Consider the following 24,668-nt stretch of genomic DNA (forward strand, 5'->3'; position numbering starts at 1 on the left):
CACATTTATGACTATTTGGTTTATGACAAAGATGCCCCTGTAGAATAGTGGCCTTTCCTATAAATGGTGTTGAATCAGTTGGCTATCTACAGGAAAAAAAATGAACCTTGATCCATACTTCACATTGTACATTAAAAAAATCAATCCTATACAACACCAAGGCACAAGTGCCAAAATTAAAAATTGGACTTCATCAAAATTTAAAACTTGTGTGCTGCAAATGATACCATCAAGAAAGGGCAAACACAACCCACAGAACAGGAGAAAACATTTGAAAATCATACAACTTAGCCTTGTATCCAGAATATTTAAAGCACTCTTACAACTCAAAAAAATAACCCAATTGGGGACTTCCCTGGTGGTCCAGTGGCTACAGCTCAGCGCTCCCAACTCAGGGGGCCTGGGTTAAATCCCTGGTCAGGGAACTGAAACCCATGTGCTGCAACTAAGACCCAGTGCAGCCAAATAAATAAAAAGAATTAAAAAAAAAAAAGATAACCCAATTAAAAATATCAAAGGATCAAAATAGACGTTTCTCCAAAGAAGATATATGAATGGCCAATTAGCAAAATAGTGATAAAGGAAGTACAAATTAAAATAAGTTACCACTTCACACCCACTAGGATGCCTGTAGCCAAAATGACAAAATAACAACTGCTGGCAAGGATGTGAAGAGGCTGGAATTTTCATACATTGCTGGTAGACTTGTAAAATGGTGTAGCCTATTTCCTCAAAAAGTTAAACAGAACTATTATATGATCCACCAATTCCAATTCTAGGTATTTACCTAAGAGAATTGAATATGTACCTCTACACAAAAACTGGTACATGAACATTATTCATAATAGCCAAAAAGTGAACTGATTAGTGGTTACCTGAGGCTAAGGTAGGGGTGGAGGAGGAAGGAATGACAGCTAATGGGTACAAGGTTTCTTTTAGAGGAAAGTGCTCTAAAATTAGCTGGTGATGATGTTGCACAACCTTGTGAATATATTTTATAAATCATTTAATTGCATACTTAGTGAACTATATGGTGTGTAAATTAAATCTCAATAAAGCTGTTTAGAAAGAAATCAATTACAGGAGCATTGATATCTAAAGGTGAAAAGTAAATCAAAGATAGAAAGGAGAAAGATACTCATGCATCTTTTGGGTCCCCAACCTCATTATTCTCATCACCATAGTAGTGTCCCTTCCCTGTAGAATCCCCTTGCCTCAGCTGCAGATGGGAGATAGAAAAGTGTCTAGGTATGTTATGTAGAGTCTTGGGAAATGCAGAAACAGTGCCAGGGGCCAGAGAAAGCAAAGGGGAAGCGTAGGAACAGAAAGGTTGCTGGCAGGGTAGAACAGTGGAGGATATCTGGGAAGCTAATTTTGAGGGATGAATCAAGGGAATATTAGTATGAATTAGTATGACTCTTCCCCTTTGGTCTTAGGCTTTGTAGAGGTCAGGAAAGGCAGTGTTAGGGAAATGTATCTGGGAAAGAACCATCAAGAGGGTAAGACAAATCAACTATACTTCAGTTAAAAAAAAAAAAAAAAGATGGTAAGAAGAGTTCATGCTATCGCGGGAAAGAAATTTAAAAATCCCAAAGTAGGGACTTCCCTGGCAGTCCAGTATTTAAGACTCCATGCTTCCAGTGCAGGAGGCACAAGTTCCATGTCTGGTTGGGGAACTAAGATCACACATGCTATGTGGTGCAGCAAAAAAAAGTATTTAAAAAAAAAATCCCAAAGTAGAGAAGGGCCAAAGAAATGGGTAATGTATGGGCTGTGGAAAAGGAGGTTCACAACTATGGGCATCTGTTACAGGATTTAGATGACCATGAGTCTCCTCTAGGGTGGAACTGGGGAGGCATTCTTGAGGCAGACAGGGAGATGTATGTTTGGCACCCATGTGTGTGTGCAATTGTAGGAGTTCAGCTGGTAGGACCAGCTAAAGATACTATGTACAGATGCCATATTGCTATATTGTGTAAGAAGAACTAATAACATAGTATTGTAGGTCAGTTATATTTCAAAAACAAACAAACTCATAAAAAATGAGATCAGATTTGTGGTTTACCAATGGGATGAGGAGAGGGGGAATTGGATCAAGGCAGTCAAAAGGTACAAACTTCCAATTATAAGATAAATAAGCACTAGGGATGTAAAGTACAACATGATAAATACAATTAATACAGTAGTATGTTTTATATGAAAGTTGTTAAGAGAGTAAATACTAAGAGTTCTCATCACAAGGAAAATTTTTTTCTATTTCTTCAATTTTGTATCTGTATGAGGTGATCATTCAGTCAGTTCAGTCACTCAGTCATGTCCGACTCTTTGCAACCCAGGGACTGCAGCACACCAGACTTCCCTGTCCATCACCAACTCCTGGAGCTTACTCAAACTCATGTCCATCCAGTTGGTGATGCCATTCAACTATCTCATCCTCTGTCATCCCCTTCTCCTCCTGCCTTCAGTCTTTCACAGCATCAGGGTCTTTTCCAATGAGTCAGTTCTTCGCCTCAGGTGGCCAAAGTATTGGAGTTTCAGCTTCAGCATCAGTCCTTCCAATTAATATTCAGGACTGATTTCCTTTAGGATGGACTGGTTGGATCTGGTTACAGTCCAAGTGATTCTCAAGAGTATTCTCCAACACCATAGTTCAAAAGCATCAATTCTTCTGGTTGCAGCTTTCTTTATAGTCCAACTCTTATATCCATACATGACTACTGGAAAAGCCATAGCTTTGACTAGACAGACTTTATTGGCAAGGTAATGTCTTTGCTTTTTAATATGCTGTCTGGGTTGGTCATAGCTTTTCTTCCAAGAAACAAGCATCTTTTAATTTCATGGCTGTAGTCAGTATCTACGGTGATTTTGGAGCCCACCCCCCAAAAAAAATCTCTCACTGTTTCCATTATTTCCCCATCTATTTGCCATGAAGTGATGGGCCCAGATGCCGTGATCTTAGTTTTCTGAATGTTGAGTTTTCAGCTAACTTTTTCACTCTCCTCTTTCACCTTCATCAAGAGTCTCTTTAGTTCTTCTTCACTTTCTGCCATAAGGGTGGTCATCTGCATAAATGAGGTTATTGATATTTCTCCCTGCAATCTTAATTCCAGCTTGTGCTTCATCCAGCCCGGCATTTCACATGATGTACTCTGCATATATGTTAAATAAGCCGGGCAACAGTATACAGCCTTGATGTACTGGTTCCCGATTTGGATGGTTCCATGTCTGTTGTTCCATGTGATAGATATTCATTAAACTTGTGATAATCATTTCATGATGTATGTAAGTCAAATCATTATGCTGTAAAGCTTAAACTGATACAGTGCTGTATGTCAATTATATCTCAATAAAACTGAGAGGGGAAAAAAAGGTTCTATGTTAGTGCCCCATGACCTCCTGCATGCCCAAGGAGTGTTTCATACCAAAATACTCCCTTTCAGTGCAGTTGTGGAACTATTGCAGGTACCCTTAGTTCAGTTCAGTTGCTCAGTCATGTCCGACTCTTTGAGACCCCATGAATCGCAGCACACCAGGCCTCCCTGTCTATCACCAACTCCTGGAGTTCACCCAGACTCACGTCCTTCGAGTCGGTGATGCCATCCAGCCATCTCATCCTCTGTCATCCCCTTCTCCTCCTGCCCCAATCCCTCCCAGCATCAGAGTCTTTTCCAGTGAGTCAACTCTTCGCATGAGATGGCCAAAGTACTGGACTTTCAGCTTTAGCATCATTCCTTCCAAAGAACACCCAGGGCTGATCTCCTTCAGAATGGACTGGTTGGATCTCCTTGCAGTCCATGGGACTCTCAAGAGTCTTCTCCAACACCACATTTCAAAAGCATCAATTCTTCTGTGCTCAGCTTTCTTCACAGTCCAACTCTCACATACATACATGACCACTGGAAAAACCATAGCCTTGATTAGACCTTTGTTGGCAAAGTAATGTCTCTGCTTTTCAATATGCTATCTAGGTTGGTCATAACTTTTCTTCCAAGGGGTAAGTGTCTTTTAATTTCATGGCTGCAGTCACCATCTGCAGTGATTTTGGAGCCCCAAAAAATAAAGTCTGACACTGTTTCCACTGTTTCCCCATCTATTTCCCATGAAGTGATGGGACCAGATCCCATGATCTTCGTTTTCTGAATGTTGAGCTTTAAGCCAACGATTTCACTCTCCTCTTTCACTTTCATCAAGAGGCTTTGTAGTTCCTCTTCACTTTCTGCCATAAGGGTAGTGTCATCTGCATATCTGAGGTTATTGATATTTCTCCCGGCAATCGTGATTCCAGCTTGTGCTTCTTCCAACCCACCGTTTCTCATGATGTACTCTGCATTTAAGTTACCCTTACCAGGCCTGAAATATCTAAGAGCTGATAGTGCATAAATTGGACACTTAATCAAAATAGATAAAGCAAGGGAAGGGAGTGACTTGTGCATGTAGTCCTGGAATCAAGGAGCAGCAGTTTAACCCATGTATTGCATTACAGCATAGGCAATTGCATTCAGTTGTATGCACAGTGCATAAGCCTGATATCCTTTGCATTTGGCATTCCTGGTGAATCTCTGGGAACTTAGTCCTGTGTTTCACTTTGTGGTTATGAAGGTTCAAGAGAAACCTTACTCTTTAAAGAAAGAAAACTTAGATGTTATAGGAATTTTCAAACATATACAAAAGTAAATAATAGTTTAATGAACTTCTCATGTATCTATCACCAAACTTCAAAAATTATCAACTTCTGGGACTTCCCTGGTAGTCCAGTGGTTAAGACTTCGCCTTCCAATGCGGGGAGTACAAGTTTGTTCCCTCGTTGGGGAGCTAAGATCCCACGTGCCTCAGGGCCAAAAAACAAAAACATAGAACAGAAGCAATGTTGTAACAAATTCAATAAAGACTTGAAGAAAAATTATCAATCCTTGTCTGTATATTTCCCTACCTCCCCATCCTGTTATTTTGAAGGAAATCCCAGGTATCATCAATTTATCTGTATTTCAGTATATATCCCTGAAAAGATGAGGACTCTTTAAACTATGTCCAAATATGATAATCTTATCTTTAAGTGATTAATTATTCAGTCAGTATTATATTTCCCTGATTGTCTGCATTATTTTCCAGTTTGTTAAATTGCAACCCAAATGAGATTGATAGCTCTTTCTTAATTATATTTTAAAGTATAAGGTCCCCTTCAATAACCCTCTGTCCCCCGATCTCCCTTCTCTCTCCCTCTTTTTTTTTTGGAGGAAACCAGGTTTTTCCATACTCTGCTAAGTATGTGTTTTGCCCATTTTTCATACCCTAACTTTAGTTTTAACGTGTCCTCCTGTCCTTTGTATTTTCTGTAAATCAGCAGAGGCTTTATCAGATGACATGTTTTTGTTTTGCAAGTTTACTTTATACTTGTCCTTCCATCAGGAGTTAATGTCTGGTGATGATCACCATTAAGTTATCATTATCTAGATCTAGCAATTTATTAAGAGTTGTAAAGTAGTGATATCATGATTTTCTTCATTTTTTCATATTATGTCCAAATACTTATGTAAAAAAAAATATCTTTTATTAAGTATTTGGCTCCTATATGAAAGACAGTCAGCCATGTTCCCAAGGAGGCCTGATTTCTTTGAGAAGTATAGAGCTTTGATTTTTCTTTATAAATTTAGCCTTAAAACTACTTTTTAAGAAAGAGAGTCATCATCAGTAATCATTGCCTTTAGCACCTTTTTGCACTTTAACAACATGTTAGAAAACTAGTTACAGATGGAGAAATGAAATTAAAACCTCATTTGTATTTCCTTTTAATTTATCAACTGAAAGGAGAGCATGAGAGGAAACTAAAGTTTGTTAGATTATTTAGCAGGCCCTGAGCTTTGGTACCTTTTTTAAAAACTTTTACTTTGATCTTAAGAGGTTGGTCAATATTGTGCCCATTTTATAGATGAGGCCAAAACCTAGAATGCTAAAATGACTTATTCTGTGCCACACGGCCTATGAATAATGGACATTTGTAGTGTTTTCTTTGGATTTTATATGTAATAGGCTAACTTGGTTTTTCCAACACTGCATTAGGGACATCAGAAAGTCATTGGGTTAGAGCTATAAGACGTTTTTAAAAATGTCCAAAAGACATTATAAGACATTTAAAAAAATAACCAGATTTTTACTGCTTCATTTTATGTATGCCAGAAAAGTCTGAGTTCAACCTGGGATAGAAGTAAGAATCAGGGCTAGTGAATGAGAATAGAAAAGAATAATCTTAGAAACTGGCATCTTTTTTTTTTTCTTTCAATAAAGAGGTTTTTTATAAGTTTTAATTTTCAGATATTGATAGTTTTAAAACAATGTGTAAAATTCAAACAGGGTCTCTGTATCAATCTAGAGGGGTGGGATAGGGCGGGAGATGAAAGAGAGGTTCAAAAGGGAGGGATATATGTATACCTGTGGCTGATTCATGTTGAGGTTTGACAAAAAACAACAAAATTCTGCAAAGCAGTTATCCTTCAAACACAATGTATAACCATTTCTCTCTCCCACCCAAGTTTATTGAGGTGTTTGTGCAAATAATGCATAAACATTTTCAAATCATTTTTAAGCCTATGTGTGGAACTTCCACAGTTCCTCTAAACATCAGTGGGAAATGGACTTTGATGTCAGAGACTTTATTTCAAATTCCAACTGTAGCTTACTAGGTATATGAATTTAAAGTTTTCCATTTTTCCTTTGTAGAACTTGTAAAAGTAAGCACTCACGTCTCAAGCACTGTTTTGAGACTCTTAACAGTCCTTGCACGTGGTTTGGTCCTCAAAATACCAGTTTTAAGGGATTTTTTTTTTCCAGTTTGCTGTAAACACATCACCTACTCTGGAAGACCTGATGTTAAGTCAATATGTTTACCGACCCAAGATACAGATTTATAAAGAAGATTGTGAAGTTCTTTGCCGGAAGATTGAAGAGTATGAAAGTTTCCATTTTTTGTGTGTTTTGTTGGATGGGTGAATAATCTGTGTGACAAGATTTTGATTAGAATAACACTGGCATAAGAAAAGCTGACCGCATTAATTGGCAGTATATATAGTATATGGGAAAGAATTTCAGGTTTGTAGTCAGATGGAAGTTCAACTCTTGGCTACTTATGTAAGTTATTTAACCTTCATTTCCACATTCATCAATTGAGGTTAATAATACCTACTTAGTAGTGTAGAAGTAGTGTATATAATGAGCAGTAGAAGTAGTATATATAAGTTTGCATGCCATTCGTAGCAAAGAGTATGTCCTTAATAGGGATTCCCAGGTGGCTCAGTTGTAAAGAATCCACCTACCAAGCAGGAGATTCAGGTTTAATCCCTGGGTGGGGAAGATCCCCTGGAGAAGGAAATAGCAACCTGCTCCAGTATTCTTTCCTGGAAAATTCCATGGACAAAGGAGCCTGGCAGGCTATAGCCTTGGGGTCACAAAAGAGTTGAACATGACTTGGTGATTAAACAACAACAACAGAGGTCCTTATAAGCAATAATTATTAGATTATGATATCATAAATTCCAAAAGAACGTGTTTAAAAGAAGATAGTACCCTTTAGAGATTTATATAGTGTCTAAAAGTAAGATTGCCTTTGGGTTTATAGTTTTATCACACTTGCTCTTAGTTTGCTTTATAAAAGAACATGGTTTTAATCAAGACTGTAGCTCAGTGGTTTGGTTTAAGTAGATGCAGCAGACTAATTTACAAATTAGGTATATCTAGATTTTCACAGGTAAACCAAAACTTACAACTCAAGGCAGTGTTTATATCATACTTATCTAGAACTGTCAAACTGAATTTGAACCAATCTAACAAACAGAAAAGAAATGAAGTAATCTTTTAAGCATCATGTAGTTTTAAAACTTTTGGTGGTAAACACACTGTAGTGTACATAGATGTCAAAAGATAATGTACACATGAAACATATAACCAGTGTTTTAAACCAGTGTCTTAAACCAGTGTTACCTCAGTAAATAAAAATAAATTAAAGGGGATTATAGTTTTAAAGGGCTTCCCTTGTGGCTCAGCTGGTAAAGAACTACAACTTTCCAACAATTATGCATTCACAAGCCCTTAAAGGATTCTTTATAAGCAACATATTGAGTTGACCAAAAAGTTTGTTTGGTTTTAAGTAAAAATAAAAGACATATTTTTCATTTCACCAAGAACTTTATTGAACAGTGTATTCATTAACCGAATAAGCTTCTTGACCAAAACAGTATTTTCATTTTGAAACAAGTTGATGCCTTGAGATGAGAATTCTATTTGGGAGGGAAATCTTTTTGAATCATAACATTCTTGAACTGTTCTACAAGTGTTGAAATAGTCAGACTGGCCACTATTCCTGAGTGAATTCCCCTCTTTATGTAGAAAAGACCTAGGAAAAATTAAGTATGCCTGTAGATCTAAATTGAATCATTCGGGTTGACTTCTGAACTCTGTGCTAATTAACTTTTCTCTATTTAGATTAAAGCTTTCTGCACTAAACCAAGATAAACTGTTGACTGATATAAATAGGAACCTGTGGGAAAAAATGAAACACTGCTCTGATGAGGAGGTACTTTTGTCTTATTTTCTGAATGGGAATCACTATAGACATTACAGTGTTTATTGTGAAATTAGTACCTGTTACTTGATAATTGGACTTCACTGGTAGCTCAGCTGGTAAAGAATCTATCTGCCATGCAGGAGACCTCGCTTCAGTTCCTGGGTCGGGAAGATCCCCTGGAGGAGGGCATGGCAACCCATTCTTGTATTCTTGTCTGGAGAATCTCCATGGGCAGTAGAGCCTGGAGGGCTACAGTCCATGGGGTCACAAAGAGTAGGACACAACTGAGCGACTAAGCACTCACACACAAATACATACACATACTCACACTTGATAATTAGTGGTGAGTTCTTTAGTTTACTTCTCAGATATAATATGTCAGTAGGATTTTATTATACATGAATGATTGTTAGTATAGAATCTTACATTTCTTACATGATCAATTTAATATATGAAATACGTTTGAAATTTAGAGTTCCCTTCTTGTTTGCTTTTCACTTAGATTTAGATAGGGAAGAGATAGACTTTAATTGATTAAATAAGCAACTCATTTTATATTTGCCCTGATTGAAGTTTTATTAACTAAGAACCTGTCATTTTCTAATTTGTAATATAAATTAATTTTGTACTGGAATTATTCAACTGGAATCAAAGTTGAAATCTTTGGTTCTGGACTTAAGCTATTAAGTGAAATTAAATTTGCAAATAAGAAGCCTTAGGAATCATAGTCTAGGATGGGCAAATCTTAGCACATAGCAGCTGAACCAGCCTTCCCAGACCTTTTGCCTTTTCTAACTCGTTTGTTTTAATGCAGTGTAATCTTTGACTTTACAGCTGAAGGCCTTTGGAATTTACTTGAACAAAATAAAATCACGTTTTACCAAGATGACTAAAGTCTTCACTCACCAAGGAAAAGTGGCTTTATACAGCAAGCTGGTGCAGTCAGCTCAGGTAATTTGAGACTGTTAAGAGCTTAGAAAGATCTATTAAAATTACTTTATAGTGGTTGTAGAATATGAAGAATGTTCCTTAGGAGACATGTGAATGAGAGTTGGGCAAAAACTTAAAATTGTTCATAAGAAGTGAGGTTCAGTTTAACAAAAGTAGTAAATCCTGGCATATGTCTCGTCTCAAATTATATATATTGAAATAAAACAATATAGAATTATGATCTTCCTTTGCTAAGGAAGATCTGTGCTCTGGTATTATCTTCCTCATAGTCCATACTCAGCTATGCATGTGTATGCGTGTATTTTTAAAAAATAGATTTTTCGAAATTATCATCCTTGAAGAAAGGTCCTACATAAAAAAATTTTCATTGGCAAATAAGTCTGAAAAGTGTTACATACAGTGTCCCCCTTTTGGAGAAATATAATAGCTAACATATTAAAGTCTAAGGTCAGAATTTTTTTTTTTTTTGGTCTAAAAAGAAAAAATGCTATAATTCTATTTGAACAGTGTTTCCCAAATTTATTTGACCATAGATCATTTTTATAAACTCTAAGTTATATATATTAATAGAAATCTAAAATAAAGTATAAAATATGAATTAATATTAATCTGTTATGTATGCTTAAAAAACTTTTTTTAAGACAAGACTAGAAGTTTTGATCTTTTAGATTTGCCTGTTCATGGGACTTCCCTGGTGATCCAGTGGTTAAGACTCTGCACTTCCACTGCAAGGGGCCAAAACAAAAATAACAACAAGCAAACAAAAAGATTTGCTTGATCATAAATTAGATGTAGCAGTTATGTTAGCAGTTTGAACTGTTTATAATGTTATAATGTTTTGTTTTGAGGTTTAACTTGACAGTCTATGATATTGTGTGTTTAGAGTGAGAGAGAGAAACTTCATAAAAGGATAAATGAGATGGACAACACACTTAAGAAGATTGATAACTATCTTACCGAGGTGGAAATAGGTAAAATATCTTGAATACTTTTCCAAAAGATAATTTAATTGTATCTAAATCCTTCCCTACTTTGCTAGTAGCACTATGCTGAAGCCTGGTTAGCAGCTTGAGACATTAAATTGGAGCAACTCCTTTACTGTGGTCATTCATAACATAATCAAGAAATACCCAAAATAATAAGTCTCTTTGGAAAACTCTTCATAACCTAGACCGTAATCTTGTGTTTTTTTTTTTTTTTAATAAATGAACTTATTTATCCTTTCAGTTTGGTCTCTCAGTATCCCAACTTGTTAGTTTTGTCTTGAAACTGCTTTTTCAAAGATCGCAAAATTTCACATAATCATCAAATTTGGTCGCTCTCAGTCCTTAGCCATCTAGACCTCTTTCAGTATTTGACACTGCTGATTATTCTTTTCTTCCTGTAACGTTCTTCTCCCTGAACTCTATGATATTGCTCTATCTTGATACTGTTCTTTTCTCCTGACTCTTCCTTTTAGCTCCTCTCTTGTCCCTTTTCTAACTAACCCCTTGTGTAGCATTCATCTATTCATTTCTATATTTTCTCCCCTAATACTTTCATCTGCCTTAACAATTATGTTTATATGAATGATTCCCAAATTCAGTTAAATTCATCCAGCATTTGTTCAGCACCTACTACCTGCCAGATACTGCACTTAGTGTCAGAAAAAATATATACACAGATTTTTGCCCATTTTTAAATGTTTATTTATTTAGGCTGCTGTGGGTCTTCACTGTGGTGTGCAGGCTTCTCTAGTTGTGGCATGTGGGCTTAGGTACAGTATGTGGCATCTTGGTTCCCCAACCAGGGATGGAACCTGAACCCCATGCATTGGAAGCTTGGAGTCTTATCCACTGGACCACCCGGGATGTCCCAGATTTTTGCCTTCAAGTGACTTGTAATCATTTTGCATGAGGGCATCTTTCTCTTCTCTTGAGTTCCAGACTTAACATTTCCAGCTTCTTGCTGAACCTTTCAACAAAAGTGTCCTTTAAGCACCTTAAACATTATGTGAAAAAAATGAAAGTTATTGTCTTCCATTTTCAAAATAATATCTGAAAATTTGTTGTCTATGATGCTTCTCATTTGTATTAAGTGTCACCATTCTTATAAATTGTAAAAGGCTCATAACTTTTATTGTCTTTGAGTTTTATTGTCTTTTATCAAATCCTGTTATATCCGCTTCAGTATCTTCTGTATTCTTCCCCATTCCCATGAACACTATCATTAATTCTGACATGTGCCATTTCAGATCTTCTAACTAATCTTTCTACACTCTTAATTTCATTCTCTCTCTTTCCAGTCCAACCTGTACATTGCTGCAGGATTAATAATTATAAAGGACAGTATTCATTATGTTCAGTTCAGTTCAGTCACTGTCGTGTCCGACTCTTTGCAACCCAGGGACTGCAGCACACCAGGCTTCCCTGTCCATCCCCAGCTCCTGGAGCCTGCTCAAATTCATGTCCATTGAGTTGGTGATGCCATCTAAACATCTCCTCTGTCGTCCCCTTCTCCTCCTGCCTTCCGTCTTTCCCAGCATCAGGGTCTTTTCCAATGTGTCAGTTCTAATCAGGTATCCAAAGTATTGGAGCTTCAGCATCAGTCCTTCCAATGAATATTCAGGGTTGATTTCCTTTAGGATTGACTGGTTGGATCTCCTTGCAATCCAAGGGACTCTCAAGAGTCTTCTCCAACACCACAGTTCAGAAGCATCAATTCTTTGGTGCTCAGTTTTCTTTATGGTCCAGCTCTCCCATCCATACATGACTACTGGAAAAACCATAGCTTTGACTAGATGTATCTTTGTTGGCAAAGTAATGTCTCTGCTTTTTAATATGCTGTCTAGGTCAGTTGTAGCTTTTCTTCCAAGGAACAAGCATAGTTTAATTTCATGCCTGCAATCATCATCTGCAGTGATTTTGGAGCCCTCAAAATAAAGTCTGTCACTGTTTCCATTGTTTCCCCATCTATTTGCCATGAGGTGATGGGACTGGAGGGGACCCATGATAGGACTGGATGCCATGATCTTCATTTTCTGACTATTGAGTTCTAAGCCAGCTTTTTCACTCTTCTCTTTCACTTTCATCAAGAGGCTCCTCAGTTCCTCTTCAATTTCTGCCATAAGGATGGTATCATATGCATATCTGAGGTTATTGATATTTTTCCTGGCAATCTTGATTCCAGCTTGTGCTTCATCTAGCCCGGCATTTCGCATAATGTACTCTGCATATAAGTTAAATAAGTAGGGTGACAATATACAGCCTTGACGTACTCCTTTCTCAATTTGGAGCCAGTCTGTTGTTCCATGTCCAGTTCTAACTGTTGCTTCTTGACCTGCCTACAGATTTCTCAGGAGGCAGGTCAAGTGGTCTGGTATTTCCATCTCTTTAAGGATTTTCCACAGTGTGTTGTGATCCACACAGTCAAAGGCTTTGGTGTAGTCAATAAAGCAGAGTTCCTGGAACTCTCTTTTTCTACGATCCAGCAGATGTTGGCAATTTGATCTCTGGTTCCTCTGCCTTTTCTAAATCCAGCTTGAACTTCTGGAAGTTCTCGTTCACATACTGTTGAAGCCTCACTTGGAGAATTTTGAGCATTTCTTTGCTAGTGTGTGAGATGAGTGCAATTGTGCCGTAGTTTAAACATTCTGTGACATTGCCTTTCTTTGGGATTGGAATGAAAACTGACCTTTTCCAGTCCTGTGGCCACTGCTGAATTTTCCAAATTTGCTGGCATATTGAGTGCAGCACTTTAACAATATCATCTTCTAGGACTTGAAATAGCTCACCTGGAATTCTACCACCTCCACTAGCTTTGTTCGTAGTGATGCTTCCTTAGGCCCACTTGACTTCAGACTCAGGGTGTCTGGCTCTAGGTGAGTGATCACACCATTGTGGTTGTCTGGATCATGAAGATCTGTTCTGTATAGTTCTTCCATGAATTCTTGCCACCTTTTTTGTGTTCCTACCCTGAGAAACTTCTGGCTTTCCATGTATTACAAAATAAAGTCCAAACTCCTGAGTTTGACATTTAGCGTTCTCAACCATCGTTTTCAGATATTCCCTTCTTACATGATTTTTACTATTACTCCCTTACACATTCTAAATTCCAACCAAATCTTGTCATTTCTATGCAGTTCTGCCACTTTGTGTTTGCCTAATACATTCTCCTTTTATTTTTTACCAAGGGATAGTGTTCTCTCTCTTGAGCTGCTATGGCTATTTTATTGTACCTATCATATCTAATTGTAATTATAGTTACTTCTTTATAGTTTACTTTCCTATCTAATTTGTAAGCTCCATTGAGGACAAAGATCAGCTTTTATTTTTCTTCATATCCTTCAAAATTCTTAGCACTATGCTTTACACAGAAAAAGTGCCTGGTGCATATTTTCTGCATTGAACTGGTAATAAATATATGAAGTCCATAATCTTAGACTGTCACACCCCTTTGTTCATTACCTTGCTTTTTCACTTCATGAAAAAAAATAGAAGCCAGAATTTCTAAACTTCCTGCTACAAAACAAACCAAACTTTTATATATCTGTATCCATTCTTTCATCCTTCCTTTCTTTTCCCTAAGATCAATCTCTCCACCTAAACTTTGAATTGCAGCCTCTCTTGTCTTCTCAGGAATCTTATCACACTGACTTTCCCTTATCTCTTGTATTTACAACCTCTCTGCCTCCTCCACTGAATATATTCACTTCTTACCTTTAAAAGTACCAACAATCACACTCTTTCTCTAGTTGCCACTGAATGGCTCTCTATTTCTGTCTTCTTTCTTCATTATTCCTTGAGCAAATTACGAAGTACCTATCATGTGCTTTGTATAGTGCTTGGTGCTAAGACTACTGTAGTGATTAAAAACAAAACTTTATGCCCTTGTGGAGTATTTTTTTTTTTTTTTGTCAATTCTCCCATTACTATCTTTTAATTCAAACATTCATATATTAAGAAAGGCTTCCATACTTTAAGTTTTTACATTACTATACAGAGCTCCAATGCTATTTTAGTTTCATATTACAGGAGATCACATTCAAATATGTTTGGATTTGACAATTTGCTTTTACAATATTGAGGAAAGATTATAAGCATTAAATAGTGGAAGAGTGGTTCCAGGGTGCCGTAAGTTCCTGAAGTAGAAATCTGTCAGGTCAGGAGAGGCTTCCCTTTGAGGAAGTGGCATTTAAGCCAAGGTCTGAAGAATAAGTTGGGGCTAAAGTGAGAAGGGAGGGAAAAGCAGACTGCTCAATATGAATAACACAGGCAGAAGCCTTTCTATGGAAAAGAATATACCAAGTAAAAGGATCTGAAATAAGGCAAATGTGGCTAGAATAGAGAGAACAAAAGGGAACATAGTCTGAGATAAAGCTGGAGATGCCAGCTTTAGGGACCAGGTCAAGGAGGGCCTCTTAAGGAATTTTGACTTTTTCTGAGAACAGTGAATAGCCATTTGAAGGGTGTTAAGCATTGGCTGTAAATTAAGAAGTTAAGCAGTTATTGGATGGTATGGTTAATAAAGGACAATAGTTTATATAAAGGGAACTTAGTAGTGGTGAAGGAAAAAAGTAGATTCACAAAATATTTCTGAGGTAAAAGTCTAAAGTTGATTTGGATGTGGGGAGAGAGAAGGCTTTTAGGGATGATTCCAAAGTATCAGAAATAAATTTAAGTATGTGTGTGTGCATTTATATATGTGTATGTGTTCCTGCTTAGTCCATGGGGTTGCCTAACAATAATTTTGATGTATGCAAATTATATATGAACAGTTTCCATCTGCCACTAGAAGCAAGTCTTACGAAATTATTATTTTATCTCAGTGCTTTTTTGTCAAGGAAAAGGTGGGTTAGCATAAATGCTTGTGAAATATTCTTAATACGACATTTTGGGACCATCTCTTCTTTTCATCTCTGGTTGTTTAGTTATTTTTGACTGAGTTATTTTAATCCATGGTCTACTTTAGAAACTAAGAGTTTGGAGGATGAACAGAAAGACAGTCCTGTGGAAGAACTGAATTCTGAAGTGAGAGCTGCAGAGAAAGGTAACTGATTTAATTAGGGAGGTAAATGGGGAAAAAATCCTCTGTTCTGAGTTTTTTATTTAAATGAGATTAATGAGATAGACTTTTCAATAAAACAGATGATTTGTATACCAGTATTTTAATGTGTACATTCTGATAGATTTGTTTTTGTTTTTCTTTTCAAAGAACTGGAACAGCTGAAAACTGAGGAAGAAAAGCTTCAAAGGTTAGCCTTCAGTTTGAGTGTTAGAAAATATGCTAACCTCTACATGGTTAAGTGATTTCCTACCTCCAGAAACTGACAAGATTGAGAACATGAATATTGACTAAGGTTGAGCCAGGGCTTCTACTCCACTTTGAACTTGACCTTGGAGGCCATCTTAGCAGTATTCTCTAAGCATTTATTGCTTACAAAGCGTTAATCCAAGGCAGTAGTTCTCAAGCTTGTGTAATATCAGGATCCTGTTAAAGAAAATCTAGCATTAAACTACTTTTGTATGACACTTAACTGTAAATAAATATAAAATGAGGTGTGTTTCTTATACTCTGGATCTTAATTTAACTGTAAGACTCAAAGAAATCAAATACAAATAATGACAAAACCAGTAAAATTCCAACTGGAAACATTAACTTGATAGGTGATAATAATTTAGCTAAAATTAAATTGATGCTAGCAAAATGACTAACAAAATATAAATTCTGTTTAGCTCTAATAAGCTAAACAAAACCAAATGCATGCACCAAAATTATGGCATGTTTAATTTTTAAGGTGGGCATTCTTATGGTCTATATTATGCTTATATTTTTAACATCAAAATGAAAATTAAATTTTTTTGAGGTTAGTTTTTGTTAATTTATTTTTAATTGGAGGATAATTGCTTTACAATATCGTGTTAGCTTCTGCCATACAACAATGTGAATCAGCCATAAGGATACATATTCTAGTGTGGTGGATGAACCTAGAGCTTGTTAGAAAGAGTGAATTAAGTCAGAAAGAGAAAAACAAATACCATATATTAATGCATGTATATGGGACCTAGAAAAATGGTACTGACGAACCTATTTGTAGTGCGGGAATAGAGACATAGACATAGAGAACGGACTTTAGACATAGCAGAAAGAGAGGATAGGATGAATTGTGAGACTAGCATTGAAACGTATGTATTACCACATGTAAAATAGATCAGTAATGGGAAGTGTTGTATAACACAGGGAGCTCGGTGTTTTTTAGCAACCTAGGAGGGTGGGATGGGGTGGAGGGGGGAATGTAAATTTTAATAATAATAGACCCAAACTTCTAGTTTAATGTTTATTTAAAAAAAACCTAAAAATGCAAAAATATACGTCATTCACCTCACTGGGGGAGCCATTTAGCACATGGCTTTTAGTCATAAACTTTTATTTTAATGATGTCTGAATTCTCTAGCAGTGACCTTATCTTTCTGTGAATACCTGGTTTGATTTGCAGAAATTTCTTAGAGCTGGAGATACAGAAAGAGCAGATCCTTGCTCAATTAGACTTTGTGCAAAAACAAACAAAGAGAACTGAAGAGCTACTGGATCAGTTGAGGTAAGGGAAAACAGGTAGCATTAATTTGTGTTTTATCCTGTACCTTTGTGGTTGTCTCAGTCCACTAGTGCAGTTGACATGTGTTTGTAATGTGTATCACTGTTTTTAAGCTATAATGCAATGTATTCTCAAAAAGAATAATTTTTGAAGCTGAAAGTATACAAGGTGGGAGAGCTATGAAATTTGTAATGTTAAAATATTTAATATTTTATATTGCCTAGACTTGGCTTTTCTCTGACATATAACTCAAAATTGAGTCAGTTCTTATTTCTTTCAAAAGCATAAGTTTGTACATTCACAGTCTTGGAATTAAAATAATGACTGTCTCCCAAGCCAGTAGAAAACTCCAGTAGCTGCTGATGGTACTATTCAGGTGGTAGAAGAAGTTAACTCTCTTCTTTTATCTTAAAAATGTTTTTTTGTCTTTTCTCTTTCTTCAGCTTGTCTGAATGGGATGTCATTGAGTGGAGTGATTATCAAGCTGTATTCACCTTTCTTTATGACACAATAGAACTCATCATTACCTTTGGAGAGCCAGTAGGTAAGTAGCAATAATAAGATAATTCCTCCGCAGATAAATGTATGCTTAAACTTACTAAAGATTCATATCTTTGTTTTAATGTAATATTAACATGTATTGACATGATGAAAGTACTGCTGAAAATCTTAAAAGAGGCAATCACTTTAATTAGTGATAATAGAATTTTATTTTATTAAATAAAAAGTAAAAACCTTCAGCTGGTGAAAAGTTGCCCTTTGTTAAATTACATTAGATAATAGAATTTTTGCCTATCCAGAAAAATGGATCAACATGCTCTTCACATCTATTTAGTCTGATTTCTTTTTTTTCATCAGTCTGTCTGTTGTGATAGAGTATTTGCTCTAATGCTGATGATTCTTGACTGGGTTTTTGATGTACATAAGTTAACCCAAAAAGCTAATTGGAAATTCTCTGTATATTGATTGGTAGGTTTATCAAAATAGGTAAACATCACTAGATGGTAAGTTGATAGAGTCCTAGCTATTTTGTTATAATCTCCTGTCAGTATCTTTAGGTCTCTTCTCTTGAAACAACTTCAGCATGGCCAGCCCTGGGTGAACATGGCCAAACTGAAACTTTGAATCTTTATAATTTCTCAGCCTTGTCCAAGCCCAATTCTCCTTAACAGTTCCTGGGAACTCCTTGTCTGTTCAGTGATTAGGACTTGCGCTTTTACTACCATGGCCCCAGGTTCAGTCTCTGGTTGAGAATCTAAAATCCTGTAAATCGTGTGGAACACCCCCCCCACCACCACCGCCACCATAAAAAAGTTCCTTTTCTAAATGAATAGCATCAACTTCTGTTCAGGTCCGAAATTAAAAGTTAGGAATCACTCTGTACCGCTTTCTTCTTTACCTGGCATATCTAAATTATGACTTACTGATTCATATTTAACATTCTTCTACTTTTTTGTGTCTCTTCTGCCAAGAGACACCTTCAGTCTGTACAATAACATATAGATAGTCTTTCTGGAACTTTTTCTTTTCCCCTCTATTTCTTTCTCCTTCCTGTAGCTATAGTAATTGTTGAAAATTTTATCATGTACCTCCTACTCTTAAACTGATGATCAAAATGCTTATAACCTGTAAAGCCTTGAATGAATTGAATTTTTCCTCCTTTTCCTGCCTCATCTGACACTGTTCTCTGCACATCGGCCACAGTGAATTTCTTTCATTTCTTTAAAAGATCATGGTCATTCATGCTCAGTCATATTCCATCCTACCTCAGGACATTCATCCTGATGTTTCTTATGCCTGGAAACTTTTGCCCTATCTTAGTCCTTCTGGGTTGCCATTTTGAAAATACCATAAACTGGGACTTCCCTGGTGGTCCAGTGGTATAGAATCCGCCTTCCAGTGCAAGGGACATGGGTTCAATCCCTGGATGGGGAACTAAGATCCCACACGTCTTGGGACAGCTAAGTCCATGCACTGAAACTATGGAGCCACCGGCACGTTCTAGAACCCATGTTCCACAACAAGAGAGGCCTGCATGCTGCAACTAGAGAAAATTTAAAAATATAAAATTTTACATACCATACACCAAGTAGCTTATAAACAACAGAAATTTATTTCTCACAGTTCTGGAGGCTGGAAGCTCAAGATATGGATGCCAGTATGGTCAGGCAAGGGCCCTCTTCCAGGCTGCAGACTCCATTGTATCCTCACATAACTAGCTAGCTCTTCAAGGTCTCTGTTTTAAGAGCACTAATCCCATTCATAAGGGCTCCATCCTTATGATCTAAGCACCTCCCAAAGGTCCCACCTCCTACAACTATCACAGGGGGCATTAGGTTTTCAGCCTATGAATTTTCAGACCATAGTACCTCCTCTTCACCAAGTAAATGTCTACTAATAGTCCTTAAGAGCTCAACTAAATTATCACTTTCTCAGGAAAGTTTTCCTTGACTCTTCTTTTACTCACTCCCTCTGCTATTTGCCCTCCTGGTATATGTTCTAATTGCTTCATGCAGTTTTCTTAATTGTGTTTATTACAGTTTGTAGTTCTTGGTGTGTTTATTAGTGCAATTATCTGTGTGTCCCCCTGAGCTGTAATTCTTTAGAGCATGGGTTGATCATGTTTGTTTGTCTCACTAGCATATCCTCAGTGCCTAACACGTAGAAAATATTCAATAGAGTGAAAAGAATCAGAATCTTAGAGACAAGAGATAACTCTGGTGTATGGAAGAACAATCAGCTCTCCTAGCTACCTAAAATTCATTGCTGTTATTTAGTCACTAAGTCACATCCAACTCTTATGTGACCCTATTCACTATAGCCCGCCAGACTCCTCTGTCTATGGGATTTCCCAGGCAAGAATACTGGAGTGGCTAAAATTACTGTGATGCTAAAAGCATAAATTGTTTTCACTGTATTTGTACAAAGATAATAGGTGTGGGGAGGTTGTAGTCATCTTCTTTATATGATTCCTAAAAAGAACATTTTTTTTTCACAGACGTTAGTGTTCAAAGGAGGAGGCCCTGATAAATTTACAAAAATGTCGCACACCTTAAATTTCCTTAAAGGCCTGCCAGTTAATATAGTTCAGTGTTCTCAGGGGAAACTTTACATACACAGAGAATAGTATGATTCAGGGATAAAGCTTCAACTGTCTATGAAAAAACCCTGCTACCCAGAAAGAATAGGATTCTAAAGTACTGAGTTGTGTGTGGCTTTAAATCAGATGATAAAAAGAAATACTGTTTTTGTGCTGGTTTTTCCCTAGTTGGTCTCCCTTTCCTGGGCAAGGCTTATAGGAAGATTGTTGATCTGAATTTTCAGTCTCTGTTAGATGGTAAGTTCAGAACATTTAATCCAACAAAACTTTGTTGGAAATTTATTTAATATTGATTAAATTATTTAATAAGTGTATATTGCTCCTTGAGAACTCTTTTATATACTAAATTAAATATAAACAACAATAGTAATTAGAAATGTGTATTAGACCAAAAACTGCTTGAGAATTGTTCTAAATATTGTGTGGGCTTTAAAAGAAATTTTAAAAAATTATTACTAAATCTTGAGTAATAGCTATTTCCATAATTTAAAAATTACCATTATGGGTACTTACTCTGTATCAGACATGTGTATTACTCACATCAACACTATTCTCCATTTTGTGATTAGAGAACTATAGCTCAAAAGCAATTTTGTGCTTAGGATCACTCAGGTAGTAAGGAAAGCCAGAATTTAAACTCAGGGTTATGTTACATTTAAACCTACACATTTATCTCAGTTTTATTCTGTATGTGATAAAGGCTTGAGTTTATATCACAGTGACTTATGTTCACTATATATGATGATTTATGTGTTTGAAAATAAAATGGAGATGATAGTTAGATACCTAGTTGTTTGAAGGTATTTCTAGTTAATATTTCTAGTGTGTGTGTGTGTGTGTGTGTATATATAATACATGAATGATAAGTAATAGCCTGCTTTTGATTTCTTTTTTTTTTTTTTGCTTCCTCAGAGGATAAAGCTCCTCCTTCCTCCCTTTTAGTTCATAACCTTATTTTCCAGTACATTGAGCAACAGGAATCCTGGAAGAAGACATGTACAACACAACATCAGGTACCCAAGGTAAATTCCCACTGAAATATTTAAAGGAAATCATGTCAACTGTCCCAAAAAGCAGAACTGAAATTTTATATATGTAATAGTGAATCCTGAAATGATAAATATACTAAAGATATACTAAACTGTTTAACTTCGGGCCATTCTTTATAAAAGAGTCACTAAACCCTGAAATGTTTTTATACTTCCATCTTTTCTTTTTCTATTTTTCCCAGATGCTTCAAGAAATCTCACTGGTAGTGAGCCATTGCAAACTCCTTGGAGAGGAGATTGAGTTTTTAAAGCGATGGGGACCAAATTATAACCTAATAAGCATAGATGTGAATAATACTGAGTAAGTGTATTAGTTTCTGTAGAGCTGCCATGACAGAGTACTACAGACTGGGTGGCTTACACAATGGAAATTCATAGTCTCACAGTTCTGGAGGCTGGAAGTCTGAGGTCAGAGTGTCAGCAGGATCAGTTCCTTCTGATGGCTATGAAAGAGAATCTATTCCATGCCTCTCTCCTAATTTCTGGTGATTTGCTGGCAGTCTTTTGGCATTCTTTGTTTGTAAATATGTAATCCCAGTAGCTTCTTTTATCTTCACATGACATTCTTGCTGTGTGTATGTCTGTGTCCAAATGTTCCCTCTTTGTTAGGACACCAGTTATTTTGGATTAGGGGCCTACCCTACTCTGAAATGATCTCATCTTAACTAATTAATTCTTCAATGATCCTCTTTACAAATTAGGTCACATTCTGTTGTACTAGGGGTTAGGGCTTTAATACATGAATTTTAGGGGACACAACCCATGACAGTAAGTAGTTAGTCGAAAACTTATTAAAATAATTAATAGTTTGATGACTAATGATGAAAATACAACCATAAGCATGCTTTGTTCCAGATGTTTTACCCTCTGTTCTTTTAGTAAGCAATGATGTATACCATAGTTTCAGTATAAAAAGAAAATGTATTTGTGTTTCATTCCATTTTTGTTTTGTATTTTTAATTGAGGACCTTGTCTTTTACAGATTGAAGCTTTTATTCTCCAGCTCAGCAGCATTTGCAAAGTTTGAGATAACTTTGTCTCTCTCAGCCCACTACCCATCAGTCCCATTACCTTTCTCTATTCAAAATCACCTTGGAAACATTGGGTGAGTAAAAAGCAAGCAAGAAAGGGCTCCCAACTACTTTTTTACCTTTGTTCTTTCCTTTGAAAGATTTCTCAAAGTGGTCAGAAAATGGATAGACCATAGTGAAAGCCAGAAGTCACCTCTCTCTCTGATTTCATTTTGAAGAATTTGTTCTTTTAAAGTCAGTGACCTTCATTGCTATCTCCAGTGAATACTGGAGACCATTGGTCTATTTTTTTATATTTGCTCCATTTTATGGTCACTCCTTCGTAAAACAGGAATCAAAAAGAAAAAAATCCTGCTTAAGTTTAGCCCAGATCACATCTGAACAACTTTTATGGCCTTAAAAACAGAGTAATCACTTTAAGAACTGTGTAGTCATAGTGCTTTTCTCAGTTTGTGGAACAGACTTAAAAGTACTTCATTTCTACTGTATGTTTTGTGACTTTTTGTATACACTGCTGACGGATTGCAAGGTGATAGAGTGTAGAATATGCCCACCCCAAATCCATCAGCAAACACCAATAGTTTAGATTTTTATTGCGAGAGAAAGCAGCTAAGTCACAGTACCTCACAATTACATACATAATTGGTTCTTAGACCTTATTTTTAGAATCTCAGTTCAGATTGGACAGTCTAATTATTTCCAGACATGCCTGTTTGTGCTTCCTAGTAGATAGAGAAACCCTACTCAAAAATATGAATTTCATTGAAATGAAGACAAGTTTCCAGAAAAATTAATTAGCCTTTTGTTCTTTCCAGCCAAGATGAAGTCACTGCCATTCTATCTAAAGTGCCACTGGAAGACAACTACCTAAAGAATGTAGTCAAACAAATTTACCGAGATCTGCTTCAGGACTGACTGCCATTTCTACCACTAGAATCATGGATTGCAGTTATAAAAATCAAACACAGTACACTTAATAATAATACTTCCAGCGTTTCAATTACTGTTTAATATTCATCTTTAGGTCATAGAAGCCTAGTAAAGTTTCTTCTGATGGAAATTTCTCCCACTAAAGTTATGCTCTCTGCTTTAGTACAAACCCTTTAAGAATTAACTTTTAAGTATAAGAGGAGGGGTCACCACAGACAAAAATATTAGCCATTTTCCCATATCTAGGGCTGTGATTTTTAGGTTTCTGCCTTCTGCCTACCAAATATTTCCAGGGTAGTCAGGTCTATCTACAAACCATTCATCCTCCTTTTTTCTCCATTCCAGAGATGTTATTAAGAGAAAGCAGTAGCACTCAGCTGTTGGAGTGGTTGCCATCTTCTCTTAAACACCTTGTGTTCTTTTATATAGTGTCTACTAGTATTTTCCTAATAAATATAATTTTGTAGGGAAAAATTAATTTTTGGTCTGATACATATATGTAAATATATTAATACTGTTTTTGTGTTTGTGATATAGTAAAGAGATGTATATAGAAATACATAGAGATAAAACATCTTTCTGAAGGATGCTTTACAACAAGATTCTCAGTCTCTTTCATTTAATAATAGCTTCAAACAATATCACACCCAAAACACAGATTTGTCAAGTTTTGGTAATGGTAATGAACTTTTAAGTATTGTTTTCTGAAGCCAAACACTTTCTTATACACAAAAATAGGCATGTCCATTGATAACTGCATAATCAGTATTATCTGTAAGATAGACAAATGTGAAAAAACTTCATCTACTCTTTAGTCAAATCCTAATCATGATAATTTTTGTTTCCCTTATATATTTCTCAAATATATTTACATTTTTAAACTAATTTGTCTTAATATTTTGCTTTATATTTTGGGATCAGGTTAAAGTTCTATGGGTCCCATGAATGTTATCTGCCCTCCTGATTGGCTTTTACTCCTGAACTACTAGTCAAAATAGTAAATGGTCTTTTAAGCTTCAAAAGTCAACATAAAACTCATTTGCCATAAAAATAAATATTTAAATGCTCCCTGTTTCTGTAAACTCCTTGAAAAAATTTTAAGGTCATCAATATGATGTGTTTCCCTGAAACTGCCCATGAAATTTGTTTTCTTACTGGAGTTGTTTTCTTTCTTTCTGTAAACCTAAAAAAGTAGAAGTTTTGTTTTATGCATTTTGGCAACCTGGAATGACCAGTTCCAAGGATGATTTGGCTTGTAATGATAATCTCTGCTTTCTTGGGTTTGGAGAACATAATTGTATTATTTATCTAGTTATTTGCTTTTCTAGTTGTTCAAAGTATTGGCTATTTTTATAAAATTCTTTAGAAGTTTCTTCAGTAGTGATTGGAAATAGATTTTTTTGCACTATTAAAGTACGTTTATTATGTAAAATATGTTTAAAGTGGTATCTCTTTATGAAGTTTTTTTTTTTTTTTTACC

The 24,668-nt window shown here is 36.1% G+C and overlaps 1 protein-coding gene across 1 annotated transcript in view; it reads left to right on the plus strand.

The window, feature by feature from the left end:
- Window positions 1-24,635, plus strand: part of CASC5 (cancer susceptibility candidate 5) — a 64,781-nt gene extending 40,146 nt beyond the window's left edge. The window contains exons 14-26 of the mRNA XM_010847951.1: window positions 6,826-6,941; window positions 8,473-8,563; window positions 9,389-9,505; window positions 10,389-10,476; window positions 15,455-15,532; window positions 15,698-15,737; window positions 16,980-17,081; window positions 17,522-17,622; window positions 20,347-20,415; window positions 21,091-21,200; window positions 21,410-21,528; window positions 22,210-22,332; window positions 23,074-24,635. Of these exons, the coding sequence (XP_010846253.1) occupies window positions 6,826-6,941; window positions 8,473-8,563; window positions 9,389-9,505; window positions 10,389-10,476; window positions 15,455-15,532; window positions 15,698-15,737; window positions 16,980-17,081; window positions 17,522-17,622; window positions 20,347-20,415; window positions 21,091-21,200; window positions 21,410-21,528; window positions 22,210-22,332; window positions 23,074-23,173 (1,254 nt within the window). The 3' untranslated portion in view covers window positions 23,174-24,635. The remainder of the gene's footprint in view (window positions 1-6,825; window positions 6,942-8,472; window positions 8,564-9,388; window positions 9,506-10,388; window positions 10,477-15,454; window positions 15,533-15,697; window positions 15,738-16,979; window positions 17,082-17,521; window positions 17,623-20,346; window positions 20,416-21,090; window positions 21,201-21,409; window positions 21,529-22,209; window positions 22,333-23,073) is intronic.
- Window positions 24,636-24,668: the final 33 nt, after the last annotated feature.

The sequence above is a fragment of the Bison bison genome, unplaced genomic scaffold (genome assembly GCF_000754665.1).
Source record: "Bison bison bison isolate TAMUID 2011002044 unplaced genomic scaffold, Bison_UMD1.0 scf7180017864259, whole genome shotgun sequence".
Taxonomy (NCBI): domain Eukaryota; kingdom Metazoa; phylum Chordata; class Mammalia; order Artiodactyla; family Bovidae; genus Bison; species Bison bison.